We start from the raw sequence: 14,995 nt of genomic DNA, 5'->3' as shown, positions 1-14,995 counted from the left end.
GTGCATACATTTCACATTACTATGATTGACAACTAACTTCTTACAGGTATTATAAGGGGCCATACATAAGCTATACCACCAGACCACTAAGTTGTATGCAGGAATAGTCACATTCTGTTTTCCCTAGTTCAAAAATAAAATACAACTTAGTTTTTAAGATGCTAAAACTAAAATACACTCACCATAAAAGGATTACTAGACACTCCAGCAGCTGCAACTTGACCAAAAGGGGTTACCACTGGTTTTGTTTGTCCAAATGTTGCGAAACCTGCACCTTGTTAAAATAAGAGAACCACCAGTTACATTGCCACCAAGAGACGAATCCCAGTCATACAAGTTTCATAAAAATTCTTATCAGATAGCAATATGAAATGCAACATTAGTTCTTATGTCTTTTCAGACACCAGAAACAAACTTCCTATGGCATGTACTGAGAGCCTCAGAGCTCTGAAACGATCTAACTTGGCCCATAGAAGGTCACTGCCCTGGTGGATTTAACTGATTGATGAGTGTGCGACTATCTGAGAGGGGTCATGTGCAATGGATTCTTCTACACAACACCATAGTATTTCTTATAAAACATGTCATCATTTATCACTATTCTATGCACTGTATTTCCTAACTACTGAATGTATAAGACCCAAGGACATTCTTGAAATGTATGGATTTCAAACTTCAGCAAGTAAGCAACTAGGTAAGAAGAAAAGCTGAGTGAATCTCCTAGCCTCTTACAAAACAAGGTCCAAGTGCAGAACTGTCACCTATGTACCTACACCAGCAACCATTTTTTCATGAAATTATAATTTCCATTTTAAATCAAGAACATATGAAAACACAAGATGGACTTATAAGACACAGGCCTGGAAATTCTAAAAAGGGCTTTACAGTCATTGATGTTTCCTAACATACAGTCAAGGAAATTTACAAAACCACAATAAATCTTCTTATGTGTGGCCGGAACTGCCAAAAGCTCTCTTCTGTAGTCAAACTAAGTGCATAAGATTACAGCAATCTTAAGAGAGTCTCAAGCACGCTACAACAACACTATGTAAAGGGGACTGACGTCATGCAGCTAGCCAATTGTTCAAGCTTACCATTGGGCTGTTGAGAGAAAGCTGTCTGCTGAGGGAAAGCTGCTTGGGTTGGGAAGGCGGGCTGCTGGAAACTGCCACTGAAGCTGGTGGGGAGGCTGTACGGCGCAGGAGTGCCAAACCCTGCTGGCATACTCATGGATGCAGTGCCAAAGGTTGCCGCTGACAAAAGAAAAGAAAGGTGGGTCAGAGACACACACAGCAGTTAACAGTGTGGAATACACTGTACTTACCCTGAAAACACCAAGACACACAGTAAGGGCATTTGAAACCCCCAAATCTTGACAAAGTCTGTACAGACTAGCACTGTCTAATGTAACTATAATATAGATTAAAAAAATTTTGTTCTGAAATGCTGTGACCAAAAAGCAACTACTAAAACTATCATTTGAAATCTTCCCCAAAATCTTCACTACAAAATTACCTAAAGTCAAATAATAGTCTGCTTTCAGAAGCCAGTCATACTGTGATGTGTTCAGAAGTATACATACTGGGTTTGAGTCTGTCCTCCTATATCTAAATTTGAAAGAACAACCAAACTTTAATTACTAAGGTTCATATTTCTGTAGAAAAACATTTAAGATATCTTCAAAAGAGTTCACTAAAAATAATAGGATATATAGGGCAACAAGAATAAAAGGCAGGGCATTTAAAACTACAGTTTTATAACTACAGCCAAGGACAAAGAAAGAAATTCTATTTAAAACATTAATGCAATTATAAGGACATAGGATGTTCCTACATGGGTGTGTGTGTGTGTGTGTGTATATATACACACACACACACACACATATATATATATCTTTATATGTTTATATACACAATATATAGACACAAATATGTATTATGTATGTGTGTATATATGTTTATATACATATATAAAGCTGTATATATACTTATATATATATACATATATATAAACACATACTTCTATACCCCCATTTCACAACTAGAAGAAAGATATCTAGGATTACTGAGCTTCATAAATTGGGGTAAACACACATAGATTAGAAAAAAAATACAGAGGGCATTTTTAGAAGAGACGAAGACTACCAGGCACATGGGTCATGTGTCCATGTTACTAGCTCCTCCTTGGCTTGCTTTGCTTGGTGGGTAGAGCATGAGCTGGAATCTATGTGGGAACACCAGTGATTATGTTATATGCCTACATCACACTCTAGTTACATAAACAAGCATGTTTATGAACAAACTAGCAGAAGGCTGTGTGAGTAACTGATAGAAAATATGTAACACAACACCTTCCCAAGAGCCAATGATACACTGGCTACAGAGAGGGACTTAGTGAAGCAAGTAACAGTAATGTAACACTGTAAAAACATATCAGTTTACTTATTGAATTTCATGACTTCCAAAGGTGACTGATTTAAGGCAAAGACACTAAATATTAAGAGCACTCCATAAAATGTTCTTACCTAAAAACAAACTGGAGAAGATTGTTATTCACAGCAATCCTAATGTTTATGACAATGCAAATTTTCTCAAGGAACCTAATTAGACTACAGAAGGTTTTTGTTTTTATTTTCTTTACTAATTGACAGGGAGAGGGAATAGAAGAAGGGAAGAACAATAGGCTATTGGGAAGCAAGTGAATGAAAGAAAGCCTGAGCACATTGCAAGGGAGACAGGAAGGTTTCACTGCACACAAAATGCACTGATGCAACTGACAAGTTACTGTTGGAAGCACTCAAAGCAAAGCTTGGACAGCTGGGTAAAACCAAACTCCATGATATAAAGCAGGAAAATGATTTGGTACACCAAAAGGATTCACTTAAAATACTATGAATTTAAACGTAAGAAACATAATCAAAATAGCTATTAACATTCTACTGTGACCATGGAGGTAAGCAATGCTTTTCAGTATTAAAACATAAATCATTACATAGGATTTTCATGTTACTTTAAATACAACATGACCTTGATGCCACACATCCATGCCCACTCCATATTAAAACATGGAAATAACTTAATTTCACATGCAAGGGTCCAGAACACTAGCAGAAGCTTCCACAAGCAGCTAGACAAACTGCCACAGAAATCTAGTTGTGGCCACCTACCAAAATGAGCGTGAGGGAACACTTGAGAATGCATTGCTCCAGAAAGGCCTTATGGGAAGCCATAAAGAGACCAAGGTCAATTAAGTTATGTACAGTTACTGTTAAAGTAAAAGTTAACTGGTTTCATTAAAGAGCTCTAGAGTTAGAACACAGTGTTGCCCACTGGGTGTCCCAGGAATATACAATGGAAATTCATCCACAAAGAGAAACCTCTTGTTTCAATTATATCAATCACATTATAATATGTCACTTTTAACAGCCTAGAACAATACCAAGTGAAGAGAAACTGATGAATTATTTCTTAAAAATAATCTTTCATAGCTGGGCACAGCAACCCATACTTTTAATTCCAGCACGGGGAGGTGTTGCTGTAGGTTTCTGATAGTCACCATGTAGTCGACAAAGGAGTAGAAGGTCCGTACATTTTCTGGTAAGCCAAGACCACGTGGAAATACATAGATTAATAAAAATGGATTAATAATTAAGACAGAGCCAGCCAGTAAGAAGCCCTAGTCATCAGTCAACAGGTTTATAACTAATATAACATCTGTGTGTTCATTTGGAGCTGAAGGAGCAGGACCTGGTGGGACAAGAAAGAGAATCTCCAGCAACAGGGAGGGGGGGTTATCTCTGTGAATATGAGACCAGCCTTATCATATATAATGAATTCCAGACCAACCAGGCCTGAAGAGTGAGACACTGTCTCAAAACAAAAGTAAATCTTAGCTCTGTTTTATCACGTGAAGATATACTATAACTTTAACAACCTTAAGAGCCAGGCATGGGGGCATACACACACACACTTACTTTTAAAGTTTAAAAAAAAAAAAAAAAAAAGGCTGACAAGTGTTCTGTGATAAAAAAAAAAAAAAAAAAGGGGGGGGGTTTGGTCAATGCATTTAACTCTCTTCTTAGAAATCTAAAATCTAAAGGCTTCAACTAGTCTTGCCTCAGTAATGCTCACTAAGCTGTGTTTTCTCAGCATATCCCCTATGCACTTACTGAGGCACAGAATTCTTTCCATTGAACACTGCTTTTAAAACTTCTCAAAGTCAGCAATATGGCTCAGCAGACAAAAGCTTGAGTTCGATGCTTAGATCCCACAATGGAAGAACTGGTCCCCAAAGCTGTTTTCTGACCTCCACACAAGTGCTATAGACATTCACAAGCCCTACCACACAACCATCACAGTTACTCTCTAATAAAACTACTTTAGAAATTCTCAGTCAACAGTGGCAGCTAACCAGTATTAAGCACCACCATATTTTACTCTGAAACAGAGCTGACAGTCTAAGTTGATACTTATTTTTTAATCTTCAAGAGGATAGAACTGTCTGTCACACACTGTTCTTGTAAAGCTATCTCAGAAGAGTATTTCATAGGGCTAACATGTTTGAGAGGAAGAAAGACCCCTCCAGGAGTTCAAGTGCTACAAAGGCCTGGAACTTCCTAAAGACAGTGTATCTGTAAAGCATTGTGGCGCCACAGCTTCAATGTTTGTTTCAACTTAGCCAAACCAATAATAACCTAAGAAAGATAGCCAACGTGATATATTCAAAACCCCTTACAATGCAAAAATTACTTTGAAATAGCCAGGAATGATGGTACATGCCTTTAATCCCAGCATTCAGAAGGCAAAAGCAGGCAAGATTTGAGTTCAAAGTCAGCCTGGTCTATATACCAAGTTCTAGGACAGCCAGGGATCCACAGAGAAAACTTATCTCAAAACAAAAAACAAAACAAAACAAAACAAAAAAAAAAAAGCAAAAAAATAAAAGCAAACAAAAATTATTTTTGAAATAAAAACTTAGGGACAGTATTTTCTTTCTGATAAACTTCAAAATTAAATATTGCTTATATCCCCTACAGAATACATATGCATATATATATTCTAAATAGAGTCTTATCTCTTATAATACTTTCTTATTCAAAGACAGCAAAAAATAAAGGGGCGGTAGGAGGTTCCTTTAACTCTGATGTACACACAGAACACAAACACATGAGGTGATTTATAGCATCTGACTTCAAACAACCTATCTGCCCAAAAAGCACTGCTCATTAACAGCATTTAGTTGGAGCTAAGTTAGTATATACTCTCACACAAGTTGCAACTTTAACACAACACACATTAGGACAATGGTTCTCTCCTTCCACGGTGTGAGCTCCAGGTCATGAGGCATTAGAGAGAAATACCTTTATATATCTAGGTACCTCTCCAATCTCTGAACAAACTTTGGTTTTTAAAATTAAATCTGATAGGCATTTCAAATACTCAAGTTATGATTAAGGTGTTTGTGTAAACAAAATACAATACTTATTATTCTGACTATTGTATCACAATTTTTAATTTCTGCTCCTTTGTCTAGACAGACTCCCCCTGTAGCAGTCCAGATTGGTCTCCAACTCCTGATCTTCCTCTGCCTCTCACTAACATCACCACACTAGCTCTACTGTCATAATTCTTAGTATTTCCAGTGATAGACATTTATCATAATTACTAATTCTTAATGATTAGAGATATGTTATAATGATATACTCTTAAATCTTCATATCAACACTTGCTGTAATTGGTGTTAAAGCTCTGGTTCCAATCTACAAAGTTTATGGAGTCTGAACTAAATGGATAGCTAGCCACAGCACTTAACACCTGCTTACATGCCTTGCCAGTCGATGGTAGTTAATACAAAACTGGGAGAAATACAATGAGAATGATGTGAATGGCCTAGGTATGAAATAAGTATAGAAAAAGATAGGAGGATAAACAGAATTAATAAAAACAAAAAGTAGTGAAAGATAAATGAAAACGGATATAATTTAGTTGGCAGAATACATGCCTAGGATCCTCAGCTCTCTTAAAATACAAAAACCAAAGAAACATAAAATAGGAACCCTGAAAAGAGACACTAGAGTTATTTAATTAGAGTTACTGTAACAAAATGTACTCATCTGATATAATCGCACAGGGCTTTTTATGAAATGTTTTGTTAATACTGAATGACTAATAGCCATTCTGGCACCAAACAAGCTGAACTATTACTGTCAATCAAGTTCTCCTTCCCACATTTGAGCTTCCTTAACTGAAGAAAACCAAAGTTTCAGACAGAAGGGTTGAAACATAACTTCTCAGTTTCCTTGTTACTGTTAAATTCCTAAATTTCACAAACTTTAAGTAGCATTTGTCTTTTTTCCCAAGACAGGGCTTCTCTGTGTAACTCTGGCTGTCCTAGAACTAGCTCTGTAGACCATGCTGGCCTCGAACTCAAAGAGATCCACCACCTGCCTCTGCCTTCCGAGTGCTGGGATTAAAGGCATGTGTCCAGCTAGACAAGGTCTTTCTATGTGATTCGGGCTGGCCTCATACTCACTATCCTCCTGCCTTGGTTTTCCAAATACTGGATGACATCTGTTTCTGAACACACACACCTATTGTTTCCTACACTACGCTTCAGCAGAAAGAGGCCTTGTGTTTAGGAATGCTTTATAAAAAGTGAGTAAATAAATAATGAACAAATAATTAAACTCCTTTCCCCATAGTTATGGTTCCTTGATCAGTTTTTTCTTACCTGTTGCTCCTCTGGCATTGGTCTGAAATGGGTTTGTAGACGATGCCGCAGAAGGACCAGTAGCAGCGACAAATGGATTCGTAGAAGGGGTAGCTTTTAAAGAAGTATAAAATATGCTATAAAATTCTAATATTTTATATTCAAGACTTTTAAAATTTCTTCACTATACTTTTCAAGACAGAAAAGTGAACCTTTTGATAATAAAGTGTTGCTCTCTTCCTACCTTCTGACACCCCCAAAACAATGTTCTCTATGAAAAGCACATACCCCCAAATGGAGCAGGACCACTCGAAGCAGGTTGTGTTTGAGCCGAAGCACCCACAGGCACTGTTCCAAAAACACTGCTGCAAAGAAGATCAAGAGTCAGCGTTTAATAAAGAAACAAGGTCATTTACCTACAAGATGTAGAAGCACATAAAAATGAACTATACTACACATCACTGCGGCTCTCACCAGTAACTCAAGGTAAGTTTACATTATGAAAAATTACTGAAATTCCAGTAACAAACTGTTTATACATGCTACCTTTGTCAATCAGTAGTATATAGAAATTGAGGGAAAAAAACAAAAAACATGCATCTGAGAATCGATTCCATTACACAACAGCATTAAGTATTTCTGTTGTATATTTCTACTAGTCCATACATATATAATATTTCTTTGAAGAACAGGATGGACACGAACGTAATAAACATACTTAACAAGTAAGAACATTTCATTTTCTTTGATTTAACACCAAAACTGGTAGTTTCCTAAAGGTCAGCCTGAAATGGAGACTTGAAACCTATCAATAAACTTAAATCAAAGTTCATCTTCACTTTCAAGTTTATGGTAGAACGCACAAATTTCCCAGAATTCTAACATTCAATTTCAACAAGTTTTGTTTCTTTTTTTTTTTTTTTTAGACAAGGTTTCATATAGCATGTACAATGACCTTGAACTTCCAAACTTTTTGTCTCCATCTCCAGGTAGTGTCAATAAAGGTATGCACCTCTGTGCCCATTCATGGTGCTGGGAATCAAATGCTGGGCAAGCATTATCCCTGAGCACCACTCCCGCACACAGCATAGTCTTTATAGTGATCATACTAATTCCAACAAATACTCAAATTCAAAGCACCATAATACGAATAGCTGGTTTGTCCCAAAACTTAACAAGGTCAATTTCTTTCAAGGTGACCACATGTTTTACTATGCGCCCAAACTATTTGATACATAGCTAACTTAACATACAGAAAACACATTTAATAGAAAACTAAGTAGGTTGAAAATGCTATAATTATACCAAGAATAGTAGTTAGGAAAACTAATCAACACTACCGGCAAGGTAAAGAGAGCAACAGTGTCACATGCTACTTGAAAGAATGAGTAAGAATCCTAAGTCCAACACTATAGCCCAGGCAACATAAGGAAACACGATACTCTGGCCTGTTCTCATGATACTACCTTAATTTCTACAGCAAGGCTTTCCTGTCTTTTTGTATTTTGTGTATATCAATATAAATGCCAATCACTAAAAAATCAAATTATCATCTCAGAATTATGAAAGAGGTTTGAACTCAGAGATCTGTAAGACCTTTCTTAGGTAACTCAAGCATTCCACAGATCATATTTGCAAAACAATAATGCACCACAATGCAATATCAATAATCCATTTATCACATGGATTCCATCTATGTATCCAGGCCTTTCAGTACCTTGTTAATATTACTAAAATATAACACAGATAATATTAATGAAGTGAACCAAAATAATACCAAATTTTATTATTTTGATTCAATTTATTCCATCTCAAGTTGTTAGAATTTCCCTCTAGAAAAGGTACCAAAGGGAAATTAACTAAATAATAATAGTAACAGAAATGGACCAAAAGAAATAACTACAATGCTGTATACTCCCTATAAGTGTTAACGGTTGTTGGAAGTCTAATGCTCTTCCAGGTTTGGAAGCACATGTCTATAAGCACTTTGGAGACAAGAGACACAGGACCATGAACTCACAGCCAACCTGAACTACTGAACTACACAAGACCTTATTCAACACAAGGCTGATATTTTAAACACGTAGTCTTCCTGTTCTTTAGAACTCCTTTCTACAAGTTTTATGTGAGCATCCAAGTGTGTGCGTAGTCTATAAGACTAAATGACAATGATGAGCTAGAGAACTTACATTGGTAGTGCAGCTTGGTGCACACAGACTAAGAACTATATCCTGACATATGCAACTTGACTGCTAAATGGATTAACTGCTGAGTACAATCCATATGTAATTGTCCATTTAGAAATTTGTGTTCTCTGACATTTAGCATCCAGGAGTGAAAAGGAGTTAAGATTTCTAAGACTTGACAAAATATGGCAAATACTCAAGAATTATATTTTAAACAGCAAATTATATTCAATTTCAACTTAAAAACTATTCAATTATTGTTAAGTTACAACCCCACAAAAGTCCCTTTTAACTATGTTATTCAGACATAGAAAACCAAAAGGTCAAAGTCAGGAGTGCTGACTAGGACAGCTGTACCTGCTAGCATTACTCGTGGACGTGTATGCATTACTGGACGTGGCTGCTGAACTGAACACACTGTCTAACTCTGCTAGCGCTGCATACTTGTCTGAAGATGCACTTGAGTGACTGGGAACTGAAACCACAGAACCAACAGCAGCTTTACCCGTGGTCCCAAAACCACTCCCTTGATCACCTCCTGGAGGCAAACAAACAAAGAAGTTACACCAAAACTTTAATATTATGTTGCCAGTTCATTAACTATATTTGCCATGAATCACAGGTAAACCCAACACTAACTTGATCTAAACATTAAATGGACAGGATTTAAAGAACAGTTGGTTTTGTTCAAATGAACACATAAATTTATATGATGGACCTAATGTATATAATCTATTAAAAGTGCCATTCTTCCAAAGTTTTCCATGAAAAAAGAAAAAACAAAACAAAAAACCCAGAGATAATTCTAACAGTAAACATTAATGAATACTCCCTGTGCTAAGCAGTGCTCTAAATGCCTTATGTGGAATAATTCACGAAATAAAGTCCAAGAACTCAATTCTATAACCTCTCAGTTTAGAGATGAAATCGAGATGCAAAATCCAGTGTAGGAACATCCCCACTGTTCTCTACTGAGCTATACATTGTTACAGGAGAAATACTGGTCTAAAGGGCAAAACTTACTACAAAATACATTAGAAAACTAACGGGCAGATCTCTGTAAGTTCAAAGCCAGCTTGGTCTACAGAGAGTTCCACAACAACCAGGGCCACACAGACAAACCCTGTCCAAAAAACAAACAAACAAAAAAGGGTGTGTGTGTGTCAAAATGCCAAAATGTTAATAAATAGTTCAAACTGCATATATGATTGAAATTACAAAATAGCACTATGATCAGCTCAGTAAATGAAAAATGTTGGCCCTTTGTAGCCATAGAATCGTAAAGCATATTTTTGAAAACAAAATTATTTTCAATTATTTCTTTTGAAAATCACTGTTCATAAAAGTAACTTTACATCTTCAATTTTATAGTTGATATTTTACATGCAAAAATGTCAACAACCCTTCACTCAAAACATTTAATGTACACATAACTTCTATACAAGTGAGAAAAGAATTGCCACCTCAGATTTTATCATATGCAATTTATACAAATTAGTATCTCTTTTGTTTACACATTGATACCTTGCCCAGCACTGAAGATATTGTCTAAATTAGCAAGTGCCGCATATTTGTCTGCTGTCTGTAAACCAGCTTTGTTTGTTGAAACTTTACTAACAGTTGATGCTGTCTGGTGACTCTGGGATGTACTGAAGGTTCCAAAATCAGCACTGGAGGATTTGGGGAAGTTATCAAAATGAGCAAAATTAGCATTTACTGATCCAGCACTTCCACCTGTAACAGAATAAACAAAGCATGAAATTTCTAGGCTTCTCTCAATCTCACTGGTAGATTATTTGTGATCATTTCTGCCTAAGGGAAGTGTCCTATAAGGCCATTCGTATAATTAATGTGACTTTTATTTTCAAAGGCCCTAACAGTATCTTCCCTGGAATAAACAACAGAGCTTGTTTATGGAGGTGGAGATGTCATGGAAGCATTGTAATGACATTACTTCCAGCTACAGTAGAATCACGTTACATTTCTTCAACAGACTCTGAGTAATGTTTAAGAATATGCTGGTTTTAAAGTTTTTTAAAATCCGTGACTTTTCCACTTGAAGAACCATTACTTAACTCTACACAGCAAATTCAATGTGTATTCAACAGCCTGATGCTCACTCACAGTAAAACTAACTCCTACCTTGGTAGTTCAAGGCATAAAAGTTAAAGTACATGACAGTAATTTTTGGCATCATAAAGCACTATTCACATACCAGTCAACAGCATGCTGTAAAGTGCTTTCTCACCCTAGAGACTCTGCTGAGCACTCATCAAGACTACAGCCAGCGCCTTCTTCTCTGCTTTGAGTCCTACACAGGTACTAGCTCTTTCTTCCTAAACTGTCAAAACAGTATCACCATACAAGTAGGACAAATTGCCAGCTATGCAAAACTTATATCAATCTGTTCTTTGACATTGTAGACCAAATACAAACTGACCTTTTCCAAGAATTAAACTCTGGTTGTTTCAAAGAAAACTGAGCATAGTGACATATGCCTATAATCTGACTTACTCGGGAGGCTGAGGCAGGAGGATTGCCAGGTCAATGTCAACCTGGTCAGCACAGCAAGTCTCCATTTTAAAAATTAGGTTTAAAAAAAAAAAAAAAATCAGCTAAAACTAGCACAGACATGTAAAAAGACAATGATCTATTGTGAGTAGCTAGCAAACAAAATAAATACTAAAATTTTTAAGATTTTTATAAATATTTTATTTCAAATTATTAAATAAACTTTCATTAAAATTATCTTTAACTCTGAGTTTAGTAAGAGATGAGAGAGTAAAACAAATTTATGAAGCCTTATCATTATAAATGATGATGACCTACATACTCAAAAACATGAAGTAACACAAAAAGCATATAAATTAATAAAAGATGCCTATGGGACACAGCACTTACTGTGGGTAGCCTGGAGAGGAAAAGCTGAAGTAAATTCACCAAAACTGCAGCTAGATGAAAGTACTCTAAATGCTGGACAGCCAGAAATTATGTAAATGATGAAAGTTAAAGCGGGAGGGGGAGAAAAGAAAATGGAAAAAAAAAAAAAAAAAAGGTTTTAAGACAACACATACAGAGTTAAAAGTTGAAAGAAAAAATAGCCAAAAAGCTAAATAAGGGTTCAATGAATTTCTGAAAACAGTACACTTTATGGAAGAATCTTCTTGAAAACCAATTCCTGCACAATATTATTTCCATATTTGATTATAGTGATCATTAAAAATTTATATCTGACTAATGTTAAAATGTTTTTCTTAAGCTTGCTGCCCCATATAATAACTTATTTTTACTTCTATGGAAGCTATCAATTAGCTTCCTTATCGAAAGATAAATCATCAGCCTTAATCACTGTGTTTCATGTATTTAAAAACTGTTGCTTTACAACCTCCGTGGATGGGAATTTTAAGGCAGAACCATGTGCAGGAAGAGGAGGATGGGTGCTGGACAGCAGACAATGACCAAAGAGTTCAGAGAAACAAAGATTTCAGGTTTCCCCAGAGCTTTGCAAAATAGAACTACTTTAAAATTAGGTCATTAGAGAATTTAGTTTTTCAAAACTACATTCGGAAACTTTTGTTTTTTTAAAGCAAACATTTAAGCATAATGCTGGAGAGGCTCTACCTGTAGTTTGGGGTTGAAAAGGAGAGTGACTTGCTGTGGGGAAACCTCCAAAATTACTCGAACCACTAGACTGTCCAAATGCATCAAAGTTTGCAAAATCTGCATTTGCAGAATTCTGAGCTGTAAATGGCAAGGACAACATATGTTAATGAATATGAAAACTACAACTGAAAAGACATGACAAATGAATTTAAGAATTTTATGAAAATGCCAATGTAATATAACTCACTTTAAAGAGAATCAAGTCAAAAAATCAGATCTTTTTTAACCCAAATTAGTAGTGCATATTAAACAGTTTCCAGAAATTTCCAAAAATGCTTTAGAAAGTCATAGGTTTCTCCACAATACCCTTAGTCACAGTACTATTTTGAAAACTCTAGTAACAAAAGTAAGCTATTCCAGAACATTAACTACATTTTAGGAAATCCATTTTAATTTTATTTGTGTGTATGTGAACAATGTACAGAGGCTGACTGCAAGTGTCTTCCCAAGTCGCTGCGCTCTGTATCGTGTGTGTGTGTGTGTGTGTGTGTGTGTGTGTGTGTGTGTGTGTGTGTGTGTGTGTGTGAGAGAGAGAGAGACTCTTAAATTGAGGTCATTATGCTTACATAGCAAACATTTTACTCAACCACCTTCCCAGCCCAGTAACTTATTTTAAAATGATAGTGAGCTTGGTAAATCTGAAAGTAATTTAAATACCTAAAATAATGATATAGAGATGGTTTTATCAATTAATAAAGTTTTATTTTTTTTTTTTTTTTTAGTTTTGAGAAACAGGGCCTTCACTATGTAGCTTGAGCTGGCCTTATGATCTTCTGCCTCAGTTACCCAAGTGCTGGAACTATAGATGTGTATGTACTATCATGCTCAACTTTCTGGTTTATCTAACGTTTATAAATATGTCCACCAAGAGCACATAAAAGTGGGGGAAATGTATATGGACACAATCACCAAAAAGCTAAAGATACTGTAAAAGCCAGCAATTATAACACAAACCTCAGATCAAAATGCTAGAGTTCTCTAAACTTTAAATAGGCAAATAAGATAATTAAAAAGCATTTTGAAAAAGGAGATAAAACCATAATAAACTCACAGAGGCTGGAAAGATGGCTCAATAGTTAAGAACATTTGCTGCTCTTGCAAAGACCCAGGTTCAGTTCCTAGCACCCACATAGTGGTTCACAACTGTCTGTAACTCCTGTTCTAGAGGGCTCCACACCCTCTTAGCCCCCCTCAGGGACTATAAACTTGGTACACAAACATACATGTAGGCAAAATAGGAATCATGACTTTGGTCCCTTGTTTGGTCAAGCGGCATTTTGCTACATAGGTTACCAAAAAGGGAAGGGGAGAGAGTTTTATTTGGGGAATTTTTGTAGATAGGTTAACACAGGAAAAGGAAACCCATCATATATTTCAACAACTGAAATTTTCAGATTTCTAACATATTCAAGATCTCAATATGTAGCCTTAGCTGGCCTGGAACTTGCCATGTAGATCAGGCTGGCCTTAAACTCAAGAGACCCAACTGCTCTATCTTCCTTTAAAAAGCAAAGTGGGGCTAGAGACACAGCTCAGTGCATAAGAGCATGTGATACTCTTGTAGAGGATGACCCAAGTCCCAAGTTCAATTTTATTATGCACATAGTGACTTAGAACCATTTGGAACCCCAGTTTCAGGGAACCACCACCTTCTTCTGACCTCCACATTCATTATACATTCACACATACAAATAAGACACAAATACAAATCAAATAAATAAGTCTTAAGTTTTTAAACTTATGTGTCTCTTAAGCCCTAAGTAATACCCTACTCCTTTCTCTAACAAATGACCCCAAAAGGGGGAGGGGGTAATGAAGGGACAACCTATAGAAACCTAACCAAAATAGATTTCAATTAAAAGGATACATTGGGGGGGGGGGGAGAACTAATTCTAACAAACCACATACACACTATATATGAGAGTAAGTGTACGTGTTTATACACATTAACACAAACTATACATACAAACAAAATTATGAACAGGAATGAAAATTTGAATACTGAATACTGACTAATGAACTTTTACAATTATTTAGAATGATTCTACTACTTACTATGATATTTAACAATGAAAAGTCTAGAGTCTGGGCAATGACTCTCATTCAGCAAAGCAGCTACTACAAAAAGCATGGGAATCTGAACTCAGATCCCTCCACAAATATAAAACAGCAGGGTTCAGTAATACGCATCTGTAACCCCAGTGCTTGGGGGTAGACCCCTAGGAAGGCAACTTCCTGGAACTTGCTAGCTAGTTAGTCTAGCCGATTGATTAACTTAAAGTTCAGTGAGAGACCCTGTGTTAGAAGTTAAGTGGATTGAGACTGAGGAAGACAACTAACTGATGCTAACCAGAGGGTCCATGTACATATGCGTGAACAGAAAAGCACACATGGGGAGAGAGGGCGCACAGACACCACTATTTATGTCTAAAATTTGC

At 36.2% G+C, this 14,995-nt stretch overlaps 1 protein-coding gene across 11 annotated transcripts in view; it reads right to left on the bottom strand.

Moving 5' to 3' along the window:
- Positions 1-14,995, bottom strand: part of Agfg1 (ArfGAP with FG repeats 1) — a 42,290-nt gene that overhangs the window by 1,051 nt on the left and 26,244 nt on the right. For 2 of the 11 annotated variants that reach the window (XM_051190589.1, XM_051190585.1), the window contains exons 6-14: positions 12,516-12,635; positions 11,796-11,867; positions 10,419-10,628; positions 9,252-9,432; positions 6,997-7,073; positions 6,730-6,822; positions 3,167-3,214; positions 1,095-1,253; positions 183-274 (exon numbers count right to left, since the gene is read on the bottom strand). In XM_051190589.1, the coding sequence (XP_051046546.1) occupies positions 183-274; positions 1,095-1,253; positions 3,167-3,214; positions 6,730-6,822; positions 6,997-7,073; positions 9,252-9,432; positions 10,419-10,628; positions 11,796-11,867; positions 12,516-12,635 (1,052 nt within the window). The remainder of the gene's footprint in view (positions 1-182; positions 275-1,094; positions 1,254-3,166; positions 3,215-6,729; positions 6,823-6,996; positions 7,074-9,251; positions 9,433-10,418; positions 10,629-11,795; positions 11,868-12,515; positions 12,636-14,995) is intronic. The other 9 variants (XM_051190590.1, XM_051190587.1, XM_051190592.1 and 6 more) reach the window with 6 other exon arrangements.

The sequence above is a fragment of the Phodopus roborovskii genome, unplaced genomic scaffold (assembly GCF_943737965.1).
Source record: "Phodopus roborovskii unplaced genomic scaffold, PHOROB, whole genome shotgun sequence".
NCBI classification, from domain to species: domain Eukaryota; kingdom Metazoa; phylum Chordata; class Mammalia; order Rodentia; family Cricetidae; genus Phodopus; species Phodopus roborovskii.
Note: the sequence above shows the minus strand (reverse complement) of the source record. Positions and strands in the feature narration are given on the sequence as shown.